The 19795-nt window shown below is 41.0% G+C and overlaps 1 protein-coding gene across 1 annotated transcript in view; it reads left to right on the top strand.

The window, feature by feature from the left end:
• The window catches only part of garre1 (granule associated Rac and RHOG effector 1), a 65731-nt gene that overhangs the window by 30588 nt on the left and 15348 nt on the right, over positions 1-19795 (top strand). Inside the window, exons 3-7 of the mRNA XM_084075281.1 lie at positions 2998-3213; positions 6200-6340; positions 9429-9524; positions 9652-9813; positions 12197-12361. Of these exons, the coding sequence (XP_083931407.1) occupies positions 2998-3213; positions 6200-6340; positions 9429-9524; positions 9652-9813; positions 12197-12361 (780 nt within the window). The remainder of the gene's footprint in view (positions 1-2997; positions 3214-6199; positions 6341-9428; positions 9525-9651; positions 9814-12196; positions 12362-19795) is intronic.

Genomic DNA, 19795 nt, shown 5'->3' with positions numbered 1-19795 from the left:
GTGTGTGTGTGTGTGTGTGTAGTTAAGATGATTCCTCCCAATCAAAGGGAGCAGCCTAAGGCCAGGCACTAACTGATGTGCTGTAGTCCATGTGATTCTTTTTCAAATTACAGTGAGTCACTGTCTGCTGAAGGTGCTGAAGGTGTGGGGTTATTTGAGGACAAATTCAGATGCCATTAGCTGGCTAACCAATGTGAAATTTGACATTACAGATGTTAAGCTGACGCAGGTATCCTCCAGAGCATTTTACAACTAGACGCGTCGCAATTGGCAATTGCAAAGTGTGGTTGCGCCGACGCGGTCGGGACTCCAGTAATACGCCGGGAGGAATACCGTCGGAGACTGCGCCAATCACATCGTCACGTCACTCCTGAGATCACCTGCGTTTCATTTTGAGAGGATTGATCCCCCAAAAATCATGTTTTTGCATCAAACGGTTACATTTCGAGCATTCGTGGCGCCCCCTATGGATCAAAGTAGAAATGCTTTTGGGGATTGGTTTAGTATACCACCCTCGACATGTGATTCAAATTTGGGATTGACCGGACGTTTCGTTCGTGATTTATGGCATTTTTGGTCAAACGGGCCCCTCCCGCTAACTTTGGAAGGCATTTACGGACGGACGGTACGGACTATCAAAGTTCCGCTTGGATAGGTTTATCGCATGGGTCCATAGATCACGTGTACCGATTTGTGTGAGATTTGGAAAACAATTGAAGGAAAAGGAGCAAAAAGTGTGTTTTGAAGAAAATTCAAAATGGCGGAAAATCTATCCAGACGCAAATGGGCGTGGCCTATATGGGAAGATGTGTGGTGACCCAAGGAATCCAGGGGAAAAGAAATTTTGATTTTACGACCTACGGTTCAAGAGTTATAGGCCAAAAGGTAAAGGGGGCTGTTATAGCGCCACCATGTGGCCGACTGGTGTGATTATTTTCTTAATAATTTTTCAAAAAACTATTAACCTCCCCTCCAAGTTTTGTAACTTTAGCCCTTACGGTTTCCGAGAAAAAAATACTTGAATGGGAGTTTTTGCAATTCCCATTAAAGTGGATGGGGAAATTTAATGCACAAATAAATCAATATCAAAAAATCTATCCTGACGCAAATGGGCGTGGCCTATATGGGGAGATGCGTAGTGACCCAAGGAATCCAGGTGAAAAGAAATTTTGATTTTCGGACCTACGGTTCAAGAGTTATAGGCCAAAACGTAAAGGGGGCTGTTATAGCGCCACCATGAGGCCGAATGGTGTGATATTTTGTTAAATAATTTGGGACTTAATTATGAATTATCCCTCCAAATCTGATAACTCTAGCTGTTAAGGTTTCTGAGAAAAAAATACTTGAATTTGAGTTTTTGCACTTTTCCATTAAAGTGGATGGGGACATTTAATGGCACTAATAAATTAATATCAATTAAAGTATTGAACCAATCTCTTAGCAAAATACAAGCACACGATTCCCGATTTAGACGGTCATTTTGACATATGGCACAACATTGGGGGATGAAAACTGTGGGAGGAGATGCGGTTTGAAAAAAGTTTATCTATAAAGATGGAAATAAAAAATTCAAAATGGCGGAAAATCTATCCTGATGCAAATGGGCGTGTTCTATATGGGGAGATGCGTAATGACCCAAGGAATCCACGGAAAAATAAATTTTGATTTTACGACCTACGGTTCAAGAGTTATAGGCCAAAAGGTAAAGTGGGCTGTTATAGCACCACCATGTGGCCGACTGGTGTGATCCTTTTTGAAATAATTTTGCAATAAACTATCAACCTCCCCTCCAAGTCTTGTAACTGTAGCCCTTACGGTTTCCGAGAAAGAAATACTTGAATGGGATTATTTGCAATTCCCATTAAAGTGGATGGGGAAATTTAATGCACAAATAAATCAATATCAAAAAATCTATCTAGACGCAAATGGGCGTGGCCTATATGGAAAGTTGCGTAATGACCCAAGGAATCTAGGGAAAAAGAAATTTTGATTTTACGATCTACGGTTCAAGAGTTATAGGCCAAAACGTAAAGTGGGCTGTTATAGCGCCACCATGAGGCCGACTGGTGTAATTATTTTTTCAATAATTTCAGACAATATTATGAACCTCTCCACCAAATGTGGTAACTCTAGCTATTACGGTTTCTGAGAAAAAAATACTTGAACTTGAGTTTTGTCACTTTTCCATTAAAGTGGATGGGGAAATTTAATGCACTAATAAATCAATATCAATAAAACTATGCAACCAATCTCTTAACAAAATACAAGCACACGATTCCCGGTGAAGCCGGTCATTTTGATATATGGCACTAAATTGGGAAAAATAAACTGTGGGAGGAGATGCGGTTTGAAATAAAGTTTATCTATAAATAAAGATAGAAAGAAAGTGTATAGAGTACTATAGTCTGGTTGCCCTGTTGGGCAACCACACTAATTACTTCATCAACACTTAAGTGGGCTTCACAGTTAGTTTGTCTGTGGCCATCATCAGCAGGAGATTGTGGTTGTTTCTGCTGGGCAGCTCCCGGTGACCAGCAGTGAGAAGATTGTGGTTGTGCTGGAAAGTACAACTGTATGAATTTGAGCCAATTATAGGCCTGTCACAATTATTACATAATCGCCTAATCGCAATTATTTGAGATAATCGCAATAATTTTTTTGCTTAATCGCCATAATCATTTCCATGTTGAAAGATTTTCATATATTTTCAAACATTTTTAAAAAATAGTGAAAATAGCAGATCGCGCTTTGAGCTTTTAGATCGTCTATTTCCACTATTAATTAAGTATAAAATTATTAATTTATGTAAGTTATTTGTCATATATGACCTGCGTGCACCTTTTGTTCATGAAGCCTAAAAATATTTTGTATTCATTGTTAAGTAAAACTTCAAAATCGTGACGGCCCTAGAAGCAACGTGTTGTGATGCTTTAGTTGTGTATTTTCTGGTAGAACGTTATTAAAAACAGCACTTCTTGTCTGTCTGTTATTTTTCAGGTGCTGGGGCGCTGCTTCCTGACAGTGATGCAGGTCCATTTCCAGTTCCTGTCCCAGGCCTTGCAGAAGGTCCAGCCCGTGGCCCAGTCGTGCCTGGCCGAGGCCCTCGCTCAGGCCCAGGAGCGCCGAGCCAACACCCGCTCCCAGCAGGGCGCGGGGCCCGGGCCTCTCACCGAGCTGGAGGAGGCCTCTCGCTCATGGAAGGGTGCAGCTGAGGTATGTATAAGCCGCAGTTATGGGGCTAATAACCCCCCCAGTACTTCTTCCTTGGTCTACAGCCTCAGTTATAACCAGTGGTGGAAAGTAACTAAGTACGTTTAGTCAAGTACTGTACTTAAGTACCATTTTGAGGTATTTGTACTTTACTTGAGTGTTTCCAATTTCCAATACTTTTACTTCTACTGCACTACATCTCGGAGGCAAAAATTTTACTTTTACTCCACTACAATTATTTGAAAACTTTAGTTACTTTTCAGATATAAATTATGATATTATGAAACATACATTAACCACTTTAGGCCTATTTTATACCTAGGCTATTTCAAAATAGCCGATCTACAAGCTCACAACGCGTCGCGGTGCGACGCGTTGTGAGCTTGTAGATCTGCTATTTTCAAACATTTTTACTTTTGGTACTTTTAAGTACATTTTGATACCAATACTTTTGTACTTTTACTCAAGTACATTTTTAATTCCGGACTTTTACTTGCAACAGAGTACTTCTACATTGCAGTATTGATACTTTTACGTAAGTAAAACATTTGAGTACTTTTTCCACCACTGGTTATAACTTGGTTGCGTGCCCGGTGTTGTGCTCAGTAAATAGCAGATCTACAAGCTCACAACGCGCCACGAATGTGACGCGTTGTGAGCTCTGTAGATCTGCTATTTTCTGCATGACAACACCAGTGTGCAACTAAGTATTTAAATCAGGCTTGTGCTGTTGGAAATTAGACTTTTGTGTCTATTGAGGTGAAAAAGCCTGGTCCGTTAGACATTCCTGAGACCTGCCAGGTCTTTATGATTTCCAGCCACAATATCATTTTCCCTTTTTCATCCCTCTTATTTTGTTCTTGATGGAGTTTGTGTGTGAATTTAGGTGTATTGCCATGTTTTCACACTTCCTAGTGTTCATTCTTTGTAACGGGAGCTTTGCTGGTCGTCCCAGGGCTAATCTGTCCCTCTGTCCTGATTTTGAGGTGTGTTTAGTTCTGTACACTGAGCCAGAGAAGAATACTGCCTTAGAAAAGCCCAAATAACCGTGACTGTTCTTGAGTCATGAAACATAGGAAGAAATTACCTCAATGTTCCCACCTCCTGTCCTACCAAAGGTATCGCAGAAATGGAGTTGAGAGTGAGGGTGACCACATAAACCAGTCCCTCAAACCAGGACCCTCAACCACTTAAACCCTATATGGGTGAGCGGAGTCCCTCAGGGTTCTATACTATGCGTTGTGAGCTTGTCGATACAATACGAATGCTGGGGTTTAAGTGGTTAAATCAATGCGCACGTTTGTCGTGCACACGCACGGCCATCCATGCACATTCATGCACGCGCACATGTATATGCGCCATAGGTGTTGCATACAGGCAATGACTGATTGACAAACATAAGCCTCTGTGTTGAATGCAGACACGCAATGCATTTGTTCATGTTTTCTTATTGGTTTAGGTGAACATGTTTACATGGACAGAACATGATAAACGTCTATGCAACCACTGCAAAAAAATATTATTATTTTGATTCTGGCGAAAACCGGGACAATTTTGTAGTGAATGTTGAAAACTGGGACATATTGGTGTTTTAGAGACGCATGTATTTGTCGGGACTCTGGCTTGAAATCGGGACAATCCCGGCCAAACCGGGACGTCTGGCCAAGTTGAGTAATATTCAACTAAAAGCGCTAATGTATCGTTGATATGACATCAGAGCCCTAATGGTGACATCCAAGAATAATGACTTGAAAGTATTCCTCCTTTCCCACCACCAATAGCATAGCCATCACTGAAGCAGCACTTTAATGTCATAACTCAACAAATTAACACAACGACAAACAAAAAAAACGGCACGCCAAAAATAGCTGCTCCCTCTGTGTGCTTTTTGTAGGACAGAGAATAGTAGTGCGATTGATCTGGTTAAAGGCGTACGTAGCATGCAGAGTGTTACAGGCCTGGAGGGGACTACTCGTACTGGGTTGGAATGTGCAGCAGACAGACACTGGGCCTGAGCTGGCTGCTGTGGAGTGGAGACGAGGGGGAGGGAGGGAGGTGGTAGCCTGGACTCCCATTTCAGCAGCTCTTAATATTTATTTATTTATATATATACTTTTTACAGCCAGGAAATCTCTGTGAAACATTTTTGGGGGAGCACAGTCAATTGCATTCTGTAGTGGCAGGCAGGCTGAATGTAAGCATGTCAAAATGGTTGCAATATGAAGGGGAAAAGAATCATTACATCATTCAAAGGTTGGTCTGTTTACCAAGAGTTTATGTTTGAATTTGGTTCTGTCAGTGAAGCGTGGTTGTCACTTTTTTATGTTGGATGGTGTCTCATCTTGGAACAAAACTTAACATTTGTTGCGTCCAGCTGTAAATGTAGAAATTGTAGAAAATTGTTTGTGGTTCATGTCTTGACCTTGGTGCTGGTGATGGAGCTGGTGTTAATAACTGTGCTGCATGCATTATTAAGGCGGTTGTTCCCAAACCTTTTAGCCCGAGACTCAAAAGAGACATTTGCTGTCCCTCCGTGACCCAAACTAGTGAAAATAACCCGATCTACAAGCTCGCAATGCAACGCGTTGTGAGCCTGCAGATCTGCTATTTTCAATACTTTTTAAACGTTTTTTTCTTTTATCTAATTTATGAAATTTCATTTAAAATTTGTATGTATTGATGAAATTCTTTTGTGTTTGAATTTGTTTTTAATTCATGAAAGATTTAGAATTTTTCTGGGACATTTTAGAAAATATTTTGAAATAATAATAAATCAAAACAAAATGCAGGGAACAAACAATAAAGGGATATTTACTCGCGACCCGTAAAAAAAAAAGTGGGTCCACGACACAAAACACTGCTGTAAGGTTTGTGTGTGTGGGTTTTGTCGTTGTTTGGTTCTAATGATGCACAAAATCGCAAAAGCACATCACGCTGTTTGCTCAGTATTACACTGAGATAACGTGATGTGCTTTGCTCTTCCATCCAGGCCACGGGGAGGCTTAGAGAGAGGGGCCGGGACGGCTGCCTGGCAGGCATCCAGGTTCAGCAACTGTTCTGCTCCAACAACACCACCATCCCTGAACACCAACTCAAGGATCTCAACGTGAAGATTGACAACGCTTTGCAGGTAAAGGACATTAAAAGCTTGCATGTGATCTCTAACCTTTTTTTTTCTCCACATGTTGGACGACCCAGACTCTTCTCCCTTCCGGCTCCCAAACTGTGGAACAAGCTCCCCGGTGCAGTTAGAACTGCAGACTCACTCCCAAATATCCGCCGTGATCTGAAGACCGCACCTTCTCAGACTCCACCTTAGCCCGTAGCACTTGACCTAGCAGTCTCATGCAAAGGTTAAAACGTAATTTAGAGAGCATGTTATTTAGACAGATGCTAGGTTCATTTGTTGACCTGGCATCCTATCCTATATTAACATTGCCTAGTGTTTGTATAGTTTCTAATTTTTTAAATATATTTTACTTTTATGTTTGATGACTGACTGATGCTAGGTCCCTGGTTTACCTATAATCCTAGACTCCTGAGGCACTGCACTGTCTCTCTGCATTTGATGTATGTGTTTACCTTGCTTTACTGTAAGTCGCCCTGGATAAAGAGTGTATGCTAAATTGTAGATGTTGGCCATTTAGCTTTAGAAACAGACATTAGTGACCCACTTACAGTATAATGAGTGCATGAGTAGGGGACGTTTGCGAAAGGACATTTGACCAGGACGGAGACACAATGACTTGTTTGTGGGGATTGAATGTGTGGAGGTCACGTTCAATCAAACGCGTTTAGAGGACTGTCTGGTCACATGGCCCGCAGGGTGTTTTGGAAAACTCTGGTAGGGCCACGATATGGTGCAAGTAGATGCTTCTGCATTGTTGCTTTCATCATATTGGAAAATATTGTTGCTAGGAAACGTCTAAATAGATGTGTTTTTTTTTTTTTGTCTCTGACTCACATTGTTCCTGATTTGCTGTGAATGTTTCCAGACTACATTGAAGCCCCAAACCAGTTCTTCTCAGTCCATGGGGGGGGGGGGGCATGTCCCAATGGTGCCGTGCTATGAGCTTGTAGATCTGCTGAGAAATTGTGAACATTTTTGCAAATCTTTGAATACGGTATATATTTTTTCAAGCGAACATTTGTAACTCAAATCTTTGCTTCTGGGGGGTGACTGGAACTAAATATTTTGAGATGGGGGTCCGTGGCCAAATACATATACATTTTGAGGTCCTTGACATGAAAAAGTTTGAGAACCACTGACATAGTAATATACGTTTTTTCAAAAAAACTGTTAGGATTTAGAAGACATTTTGTAGAATCGGCAGGTCTTAATGGGTTAATCCAGAGCGATTTACTGTAAACAAGGTAAACGTATACATCAAATGCATAGAGATGGTAATCTAGGATCATAGGTAAACCAAGAACCTATCATCAGTCTAAATGGTATGATATCAACAAATAAATAATCTGTACATTGAAACTATACAAACTATAGAATGCCAGGTCAACAAATGAACCTGGCATCTGTCTAGATATTTAACACACATATTTAAACTACATTTTAACCTTTGCATAAGACTACATGGTCGTCAAGGCTTGGTCAAGTGCTACGAGCCAAGGTGGAATGCAATGTGGGAGTTTGTTAGGATCTCATGTAGTTAAAACTAGTGGAAAAATCACCCGCCCTCTGTGTTATTTACATCAATAGCAACCACAGCACTATGTTGCTCTCCTATGGATTTAACCACATGAACCCTACTAGCATCCCTATTCTGGGACAAACATTCGTGTTGAGAATAGCAGATCTACAAGCTAGTAGATCTGCTATTCTCAACACTGTTGTTGAGCACGATATTTGTTGTTAGAGGGGGGGAAAGGAGAGGCCAAGCATAGACTCCTGGGGTAGTATTCCAAAGTCAACAAAGTTGACTTTGGCAAAGAGTTTTGGTGTAGAGGGAAAAACGCGCAGACCAAGTACAGATCTAATGGTCAAATTTACTAAGTATTGAGTGTTTAAAGGTCTGAAAATACACATTAACATGAATCCAACATATTCATAGACAAGATAAGTTGACAAACCAAAAAAACATTAATTTACTCAACACTGATGACGGTGCTGTCAAAACGAGCCTATGAAAAAGTTTAATCTGCTACACAATTTTATACAATATATAGTGGGGGTCCCTGCTTCATCTCTCTCTCAGCTAAGAGGTCCGTGGCCTGAAAAACATTGACCAAGACCCCTGGCTTAACCTATTCAATCCGGGAACACATACTGTGTCATTTTAGATTCTTTTTTTTTAGCTATAACTATTATTTTATACTTTGGGCTATTCAAAAATATCAGATATACAAACTCATAGCGCGGCAACGAGTGCCGCACTATGAGCTTGGAGATCTGCTATTTCTTTTGAGAAATCGTGGAAATGTGTGCAAATCTTTGAATGTTTTTTTTAGCCTCTGGGGATTCTACAAGTCTTTTTTTCGTTTTTTACTTGTGTTGCTATATATCAGTGGTTCTCAAACTTTTTCATGTCAAGGACCACCCAAAATGATATGTATAATGCTAGGTGTAGTGCCGTATGCAGTGTAGCCAAAAGTTGTGCTGCAGTCCTGTGCTGTCATTTCCCTACTTGTACCACGTGAATGGATGGACTCCCAGTGACTGGGTTCTTGGGCTGGACAATATATCACATTTTGATGGATCTATTTTTACCAAGTGACATGAAAAATTCAGTGCAGAGAATATTAAAACTTTTCTTTAAACCCTGGAAGGGAAAAGTGATTCACCTCTGCATTTCTTAACTGCGCTCCAGTTAATCTAATTTCTAATTTCAATACTATGTAAAACATGGACATATTCTGTGGAATAGTGCAATGACGGTATATGTTGAAAAGAAAATAAGACAATATTGAGACATTGACATTTTGGTCCATGAAAAATGACTAGTGGGGAAGAGATCCAATAGAACTAAGACAAGCCATTATTTATGCTTGGTTGTACATTGGTCACGCATTGGTCATGCGGTGTGAGCTTGTAGATTGGCTATTTTGGGCACGCAGCTAAGTATAAATCAGGCATTAGGACGCCATCACGGCCCGCCAAAAATACATTATAGTTGACTAAATTGACTGTACATTTAGTCAACTAAAACTAGATCCATGGATAAATGAATGTTCCTCTCTCTCTCTCTCTCTCTCTCCTCCAGGCCTATAGGGCGGCACTAGAGAGCATGGGCCACAGTGAGTACGCACTGAAGGCAGGCTTTCACTTAAACCCTAAGTCTGTGGAGGCAGCGCTACAGGTACGTTCATTCTTGTATAACCTGTCCTAGAATTTAAAAAAAAACAAGGATAGGACGCTGACAGCATATAGGTTCCTCTGTGCATCATGTGGTGTGTGTGTGTGTGTGTGTGTGTGTGTGTCTGCAGGGCTGCTGCAGTGAGGCCGAGGCCCAGCAGGCGGGCAGGATGCAGACGGCCTCCCAGCCCATCCAGTGTGAGCTGCCCACCATTCCCCTGCAGATCGGCTCGCACTTCCTCAAAGGAGTGTCCTACAACGAGTCGGCGGCCGACAACCTCAAACTGAAAACGGTATGGTACCTTAACCCTGACTGAAAACGGTACGGGACCCTAACCTCAAAGTGAAAACGGTACGGCCTCCTCGGTCCCCCACGCCACCTCTTGTATCCATCCATGCGTCCCAACACAGGGGAAGGAAAGTTTGAGGGACTTTGATTGGGAGCGGGTGGGCGGTTGGGTTAGCCTTGACTTGGATTGCTGGCTTCCCTTTTCTTTCTCTGTATGTCGACCTACTCCCCCCCCCCCCCCCCCCTCCTAAAGATTTCCTGAAAGGTCTTGCCCCATCGCATACACAAAATGCTCACACTCTCTCTCTTCCTGTCTCACTCTGTTGTTTTTGTCTCTTTCACTCTCTGTGCCTTGTTATTCTCTCTCTCTCTCTCTCTCTGCACTTCCGTTCTCTCTCCACACACACTCTGATTTATGTGTCTTTATATTTGGCACGGCTTACGTGTTTTGACATCATGGGTTTTCTTCAAGTCCTTGGCTCCGTGTTCCACGTGAGGCCCTGGGTCTGCGTGTGTCCGTGTTCAGATCCGCGTCATCGGTGTTTACATGTAGAATGTTCCCTCATCTGTCAACGCAACACACACACGGATAATCATTCTCCTAGCAGTTGGTCTGGCTGCGCCGCTAATGAAACCATACCCATGCACTACTGGACACACACACACACACACACACACACACACACACACACACACACACACACACACACACACACACACACACACACACACACACACACACACACACACACACACACACACAGACTGACAGACACATGGGTGGAAAGGAAAAAGCAACGTAAAGTGCCTTAAGGTTTCTTCAGGATTAAAATGCTTTAAACTGTATAAAGTTGTCTATACTTAATATTTCATTGTATGGCATGTGTAATTATATATAAGCAGATACTTTGAATTGCATTCAAAAGTTAAGATTTTAAATGGAATTAAATCTTGGGTGCGCCGAGGGCCTGCTTAGTGGTTAAGGCACATGCCACATATAGGCTCTAATGAAACCTGACGGCGAGTTGCAGGTTCGATTCCCCGAGCCCGAATGACCATTGCTGCGTGCCACTCCCCGTCTCTCTCCCTGTGTCCTGTCGTTCTCCACTGTATCTATCCAATAAAGGCAGAAAAGCCCAAAGCATATCTAAAAGATCTTGGTACGTAATGGTGTTCATGAGGATGTCTTATCTTAATCCATTAGGACCGGGAAAGCATCGGTGTCATTTTATATTTTTCATAAGCTCATTGTTTTTGAAAACTCGTGAAAATGTGTTCGTATCTTACTCAAATCTTTGTTTCTGGGGATTCTACAAATGTCTTCTAAATCCCAACAGTTTTTTTTTCATGTCAAGGACCCCCAAAATGAAATGTATTTGTCCACATTTGAGTTAAAAATGTATATATTCAAAGTGCACACATTTTCACGACTTTTCAAAAATAGCAGATCTACAAGCTCATGCGTTCCCGGATTGAATGGGTTAACAGGTGCTCCAGGGCCTGTAGAATGTTTCATATTTAACATGAATAAATGAAGACCACCCATCATATTTCAAAATGCATGGGATTTGTTTTTCCTGCATCGGTTTCACCCTTCTGCCCTCCATTGGAATTATATGGTACTGCATGTGTTTATCAGAGTATGAAATACTAAGGGTTTATAGACAGGTTTATATAGTTTGAAGCATTTATAATCATTACCAAACAAACACTCTATAGCAATGATTACTATCGGAATATAGTGCTTTAACTTTTTAACAAAGTTGTTTTCAATAAGTTGTTTTCACCAAAAAGAACAGTACTGTACCCACTGTAAGGAGGGCGATGTGAATGACACTTCCCCAGCTCTCCTTGTAATAATAAAAGTAGTAACTTGTCCCTGTTTGGTTTGAAAAGTTAAGGCAGAGCAACAGCCCTGCTCAAAACCAACCGCTTCATGTAAGACAAGTCAGTCATTTTATGTTTGGTTGCCAGTTGCCAGGTGTTGCACTCTGAAAATAGCAGATCCACAAGCTCACAACGTGTCGCGCTGCGACACGCTGTGAGCTTGTAGATCGGCTATTTTCAGCATGCAACCAAGTGTAAAATCAGCCATTGAGACGCCATCAAGGCACCGCCAAAATACATTTTAGTCGACTAAATCAACTGTAGATTTAGTCGACTATAATCTTGTAATATTTAGTCGACGAAAACTACACTAAAACTAAAACATTTCAGATGACTAAAATATGACTAAAACTAAATAGAATTTTATTCAAAAGGCTATGACTAAAACGAAGGGAAAAAAATACTGTCAAAATCAACACTGCTAGAGTCGCAGCCTTTTCTTAACATCAGCAGGACATGTTGTTGACGGCGGTCGCTCTTTTGTTTCGTCTCGTCCTCAGCACACCACGCTGCAGCTGATTAAGGAGGCGCTGGGGCAGAACGGGGTGGTGGCCCCCTGCAGGGAGGACTCGCCCGTCACCGAGGTCCTCAACCAGGTCTGTCCCTCCAGCTGGAGAGGAGCCTGTAAGACCGCCGTCCAGCTGCTGTTTGCCCAGGCCGGACTGGTGAGTAAAAAAAAGCCCAACGAAATGTTTCGGAATACTTTTGGCTGTGAATTTTGACTTCATTTATTGAGCTGGAAAAGATGTGGTTAAGTTGCCTGGGGGGCGGAGCCTGTCAGCGGGGAGTGTTGAGCGGGAAGAGTAGGACGAAGGCTCTACGTCCTCCCGGTGGGGGCTCCTACTGGCTGGTGAGGCAGGTGAGTCGGTAGGATACAACAGCAGTGACAATACAACAGCAGTGACAATACAACAGCGTGTATGTGTGTGTGTGGGGAGGAATTAATTGTCTTAACAACTAAATTGGGGTAAAAAGCATGACGAACGTGCACATGGATTTAAGGGTCCCGGTTTGAGGAGTGGAATCACATGGTCAGTTGGTCACCCTATTTTAGGGCTGTTTCAAGCCATTGGCTCACAACTGGCTTTCCAAACAGCCGTTGCAACATGAACAATCTCCGGGGGGAAACGCTGTGTTTGGTTCACGAGCCACTGGCTGTGAGGAATTTGATTCACTATAGTATAGTATGCTCTGGTCATTTGGAAAATTCCTAAGTCTTTTGTGTGCTTATTATCACGGGCATAAGAAATGTCACCAGCTAGTCTTGTAAGGGTTGGTCCATTAGGGGCGAAGGATTCCTCACGCATGACTGCTCTGCTGTAGCTTTCCACTGTCTGTCAGGAGAGAATGTAGAGGACGAGACATAATGAAAACAGCTGTCCAGTACAGTGGTTCTCCAAACATTTCAGGCCGCGACCCCCCAAAATAATCATATTTGAACTGGTGGGGATCCCCCACCCACCCTGACAAATTGTAGGAGTTGAGGCATTACATTTAGTTTGGCTCACAAACGCCCGCAACGCAATTTTTTGCCTCTTTCTTATATTATTTGACAATTTGGCCAATGTTTGTGATTTTAGAGTATACTTTGTTTATTACTTTTGATGCAGTAATTGTCTTTTTCTTTTTTTGAGGTATTAAAAAGGTCTTAAAGGTAGGGTAAGTGATATTTTTTGGTTAAAACAAAAAGTATTTTGTTAAAAGGTTAAAACACTATATTCTGATAGTAATCATTGCTGTAGAGTGTTTTTTCAGTAACAGATGTCTCCATGTCTCTCCAGCTCTTTAATAAACAGAAAATACATTTTCCGGTAGGTGTCAAAATCTCAGCCAATCAGGAGAAAGTACCCATTTTTAAGCTTCATTTGAATAGTGTTCCAGTTCCAATTTTGTCAGCTCATTTCTTAGTGTCATCACTTCCAATTTCACTTGTTTAATCTATATCCTGATTGAGTTCTCTGTCCTGGTTGGATAAAATTGAAAATGAAACTGAAACTGAAACGAAAATGCATTTTCTGTTTAATAAAGAGGTGGAGAGACAAGGAGACTCCGCTATAAAATACAAAGGGAGAGCTCCCCTTTTATTTTCTTTGGTCCGAGTGACGATCAGGCATCGTCGTCGTGTATCACATCGTATCACAAGCCGATCAGAGATTGTCGAAGACATTCACATCCGGTTCATGTTGTTTTCACTGTTTGAGCCTGGAGGGAGGGGGGGGGCGAGTCAGCGAGTCATCGAGGGTGTCATTTTGCTGCGCTCTGCTGGTCGATCGTCGTATGTGTTCAAAATCATGGGAAAAAGAAACTTAAATGCATTTAAATGAGAAAACAGAGAAAACAAAAAAACACGCAAATCGCTGGCAGTCAAGGGGGTAAATTTGGAATAAACTCTGGCAGTCAATGTGTTAATAAACAGAAAATACATTTTCCGGTAGGTGTCAAAATCTCAGCCAATCAGGAGAAAGTACCCATTTTTAAGCTTCATTTGAATAGTGTTCCAGTTCCAATTTTGTCAGCTCATTTCTTAGTGTCATCACTTCCAATTTCACTTGTTTAATCTATATCCTGATTGAGTTCTCTGTCCTGGTTGGATAAAATTGAAAATGAAACTGAAACTGAAACGAAAATGCATTTTCTGTTTAATAAAGAGGTGGAGAGACAAGGAGACTCCTGTCACTGAACAAACACTCTATAGCAATGAGTACTATCAGAATATAGAGCTATTTAACACTTATTTTAACAAAAGCAAATCACTTACCCTACCTTTAAGTCCTTAAATTGTCACCCCCCCCCATCTCAAAAGTCCTGTGGGGGTCCCGGTCCACAGGCTGAGAACCACTGTTGTAGAGTACAAGACATGATGAAAACAGCTTGTCTAGAAGGTTCAACTCAGACTGATCTACATTGTCTGTTTGTAGACATAAAGTTCAATGTCAGTACTAATGACCCGAATAGGGACATGTTGTGCTTTTACGCAATATATACTCAATAATAGTCAACAAAGGGCCTGCAACTGTGTGAATTTGATGATGAACGTGTAATGTTACAGTCTCTCACTCCCCACAGACTGAGTCTGGGGCACCGCCAATGTGAACAGGCCCATTGTGCTTCACAGACTGTCAGTGAAACCACTACCTTTTTGTGTGTGTGTAAAGTAACTAAGTACATCTACTCAAGTACTATACTTAAGTACAATTTTGAGTTACTTTTACTTTACTTGAGTATTTTCAATGTTAAATACTTAACACTTCTATTCCACTACATCTCAGAAGCAAATATTGTACTTCTACTCCACTGCAATTTGAAAACTTTAGTTACTTTGTAGAGTTAGATTATTATCCATGCATTAACCACTTAAGTCCTATTTTATACCGTGGCTATTTGAAAATAGCCGATCTACAAGCTCACAACTGGAGTGAGCGTAGATTGGCTACTTTCAAAAGATTTTTATACATTTTGAAAACTTGTGAAACGGGACGTTGTACGTAATGAGTACTTATACCTTTGGTACTTTAAGTATATTTTGATGCCAATATTTTTTTTTATTATAATAATTAATAATTAAGTGTAAGATAATGGCTATAGCCAATGTGAACAGGCCCATTGTGTGTGTGTTACTATACTTGTGAGGACCAAGTATAGTAGAATTATGGTTTCATGGTTAAAAATGACTTTTTAGAGATACGTTCACGTTGGGGTTATGATTAGGATTTTAGAGGTCAGGTAACAGGTTTAGGGGTTGGAATTAGAGTTAAATGTGATTTATAGTTGGTTGCGTGCCAGTGTCATGCACCGAAAAATAGCTGATCTACATGCGCACAACGCGTCGCACTGTGACGTGTTGTGGGCTTGTAGATCTGCTATTTTTCGGCCTTAAGCCTTGCGGTTAAAAATGGCAAAAAATAAATTAAGAACGGCATTCACAAAATCGCCTTCCTAGAATGATGATGTCCTCACAAGTATAGTGATCCAAATGTGTGTGTGTGTGGGGGGAGGTTTGGCAAAATGTTTGCCATTGTTTGTCTGGCTTGTTGTAATGGAGATGTGGAGGTATGTTGGCTCCCTTTGAGGGGGCCGAAAGGTGTAAACAAACACCCAGGAGACACAAAGGAAAGCCGACATTCCTGCAACATCTGGGCAAAGGGATGGGCCAGCCCTTTGGGTGGATCCCCACCAACACTATCTCCTCTCTACTGGTGGGAAGGAGAGTTTTTGGAGAGAGCAGCAGCTCTGTGTACCAGTGTTGATTTCGTAGACTAAAACTATGACGAAAAAGGTTCGTCGACCACCTTTTTTCAAATGGAACAAATAAATGATTATTCAGACTAAAATAAAAAAAACAGATGACTAAAATATGACTAAAACTATATCAAAATGTCCTGTCAAAATCAACACTTTCTAATGCCAATAAAGCCCATTGAATTTAGAGAGGGGGGAAGGGAGGGGTGACGGTAAGGAGTGAGGTGAAGGGTGGGAAAATAGCCAAAATATGATTATTTTGGGGGGGGTCGCAGTCTGAAATGTTTGAGAACCACTGCCGTAAACGATTCCCAATCCGGTTCGCGCTGCTGAAGGAGCATTCGTCTTCGTTTTACTCAACGTCCTGCGTTATGTGCGAAGTTTTACAAACAAATGCTACGACTTTCTAAAATCACTCAGCAGTCAGTGGTTTCCACCCCTTTGTCCAAGTTGGCAAGCCATGGTGGATGGAACAGGCTTCATAGAGACGGCGGTTGAGTCAGAAAGAGCAAAATAATCAGAAAAGAGAGGAGTCATGGACGACAGTAGAGTGAGAACATATGACTGTGGTGAAAGAGACAACCTTGTCTTTCTCTTAGCTCGAGCTATGCGTGCTTTGCTAAGACCTGCGGGTCCTCCTCCTCGCCCATTCTTTGATGCACAAAGACGCTCTGCTCGGAAGCCCGCGTCTACAGGAGACTATAAAAGAAAGTAATTCAGTCGTCGGTGGAGGATAGGAGTGAATAGAATCGGCTTTATGGCAGAAATACACAGTCAGAGAGAGAGCGATAGATACTTTGTATTGATCGCACAGGGGGGGATTTCAGTCGCCCAGAGGCAGCACAGCAGTTAAGAGTTACAGATACAGAATAAGGAAAGTACTTCAGATACGGCAATATAAAGGTCAGAAATAACAAGAAGCACCATCAATACAGAACAATAGTACACAAAAGTATACACCTATACAACTATCCTGCAAAGTCCGGGTGGAGGAGGTTAGGATTTGGGGTCAACATCAGGGCTCTCTGTGTGTTTATGCTCCAGTCAGTGTTTATTTCCTCAGTGTGGTCTGAGGTGTTTGGTGTGTGATGGTGATGATGCTGTTATGTGGGAGGAGGGTTCCCAGCCAGCCAGCTATAGCTCCACGCTCACTGTAAAACAACACTGTGATGGATGAGCCCTTTACATTAGCTTCTTATCTGAGCCTAGAACCACTCCCTAAAATAGATCACACGCAACAAACTCTGTCTCTGTCTCCCTCTCTCTCACACACACACACACACACACACACACACACACACACACACACACACACACACACACACACACACACAGTCACACTGGCCGTGTGTCCTAAATTTCCCTCCAGGGATCAATGAAGGTTTATCTTATCTCTCAGACACACACTCACTCACAGTCAGACACACACACACACACACACACACACACACACACACACACACACACACACACACACACACACACACACACACACACACACACACACACACACGTACACACGTACACACATGTTTGTATTACACTTGTGAGGACATCAGCACTTTAGCGCAGCAATTTTATGAATGCCATTTTTGTTTTATTGCCATTTTTAGCCTAAAGCCGAAAAATAGCAGATCTACAAGCTGACAACGTGTGGTTATTAGTTATTTGAAGACCAAAGAGTATTTGAAGTGATCAAACTAGCAATAGCATACATGTTCAGAAGTATCTTCCATAAACATGAATGGCCTCATGCGATGCTTTGTTGTCAGCTTGTAGATCAGCTATGTTTCGGTGCACCTTCATGACAGTGCGCAACTAAGTATAAATCTGGCATAGTTCCAACCCAAAACCCTCAACATAACGTCTAAATGTCTAACCCTAAAGGTCATTACACACCGGCGATTATGCGAATATACGCAAAATTCGGACTCGGCCCGAATAAATAAAAGGCGCTTTTTCGCTCCACGAAACTGATGTGGAAGCTTGCATTGACTTTATAAGGTTTTTTAAAGAAACGTATTATTCGCATGAAAAACTCACCCCCGGTGTGTAAGGACCTTCACACTAACCTCAACCTGAATCTTTTTCTATTTTATTTAACCATAAAACAACAATTTCTCTTGAGGACCAGGAAAACGGTCCTCACAACCGTCTCATTTCTCATATTCTACTATACTTGTTGGGACATTTGGCCCTCACAAGTATAGTAATATACAGACACACACACATACAATGTACTCACTTACAAAACAACTCCGTCACAAACTCTTTATTTCCCTTAAACACAGACATGCACACTCAACCAAAATCATAACCATTTCTGTCAGTGTCCTTTCCAGAAACGGAACACACTTTGCCAAAAGTCATAATTCATCTTCTTGAATGTCTAGCAGCTACTGAGTTGACTTACTCTATTTTACTGCTCATTCTCATCCTCACTTTTTACATTTGAAAATAAAGTATGAACATCTTTCAACAAATGATTATGACGATTATGCAAAAACTCTAGTTGTACATGAATTGAAACAATTTGGTGTTTTAACCCATTAAAACCGGGAACGCATCTGTGTAACCACTTTTACCATTATTTTATACTTTGGCTATTCAAAAATAGCACTCTGAGCTTGTAGATCTGCCATTTTTAAAAATTTGTGAACGTTTGTGCAAATCTTTGAATATATATATATTTTTAAGCGAATATTTGTAACTCAAATCTTTGCTTCAGGGGGGTCCCTGGAACAACATATTTTAAGATGGGGGTCCGCGGCCAAATACATATCATTTTGGGGGCCCTTGACATGATAAAGTTTGAGAACCACTGATATTATAGCAACATAAGTTTTTTCAAAAAACTGTTAGGATTTAGAAGACATTTGTAGAATCCCCAGAAGCAAAGATTTGAGTTAAAAATGTTTAAAAAAATATATATTCGAAGATTTGCACACATTTTCATGATTCTTCAAAACAATTGCAGATCTACAAGCTTGTAGATCTGCAATTGCATCTTTCTCTATTTTTGAATAGCCAAAGAAATCTTAAAATGACACAGACTCTTTCATGGTCTTAATGGATTAATGGTGAGATTCTGCCACAGTGAAGAGTCACTGTGACATTAGATATAAAAGTGGTGGAAGCCAATTTATCTCTTGTCTGGTTCAGGTTGAATGGGTTCCTGATGTTCCTGAGTCGTGATATTAATAACTAGAAAGATTTGCACTCACTTAAAGTGCATACCTCTGCAATCTCTGCAAAGTGCATACCTATGAACAATTTTCAACATGGAAATGATTATGACAGCTATGCAAAATAATTGAGATCATATCAAACATATCAATGCGACTAGACGATTATGTAATAATTGTGACAGGCTTTGGTGCAGGCTGGTTTGATGCATGCCCACATTGATTGATTGATTGATTGAATTTTTTATTAGGCAAAAAGAATGTAAAACAACACAGTTACATTTATAATACTTTTGCTAAAAGGTCCGACCAAAAAAGTCCTTGCGAACTTGTTTCCGTTGGGGTCCTTGGTATTAATTTCATAGACATATAGTAGCAACCAAACAGTTCAAATATCAACATAAAAATACAGAGAAAAAATACCACTATGTAAAAAAAAAAAGCATGAAAAAAAGTATATACATATATATATATATATATATATATATATATATATATATATATATATATATATATATATATATATATATATATATACACAAAAAAGGGGAGGGGGGTCGTCTGTCTACCGGGAAACTGGTACTACCTCATCTTTTGGTCTCCAGAAAGATGAGTTTTTAGGGCTGTTTTAAATGAGCCCAGCGAACTGTATTTTTTGAGGGATGGGGTTAGACT

The sequence above is a fragment of the Gymnoscopelus microlampas genome, assembly GCF_963454915.1.
Source record: "Gymnoscopelus microlampas genome assembly, chromosome: 1".
Lineage (NCBI taxonomy): Eukaryota > Metazoa > Chordata > Actinopteri > Myctophiformes > Myctophidae > Gymnoscopelus > Gymnoscopelus microlampas.
This window is presented reverse-complemented; position numbering and strand designations above follow the sequence as displayed.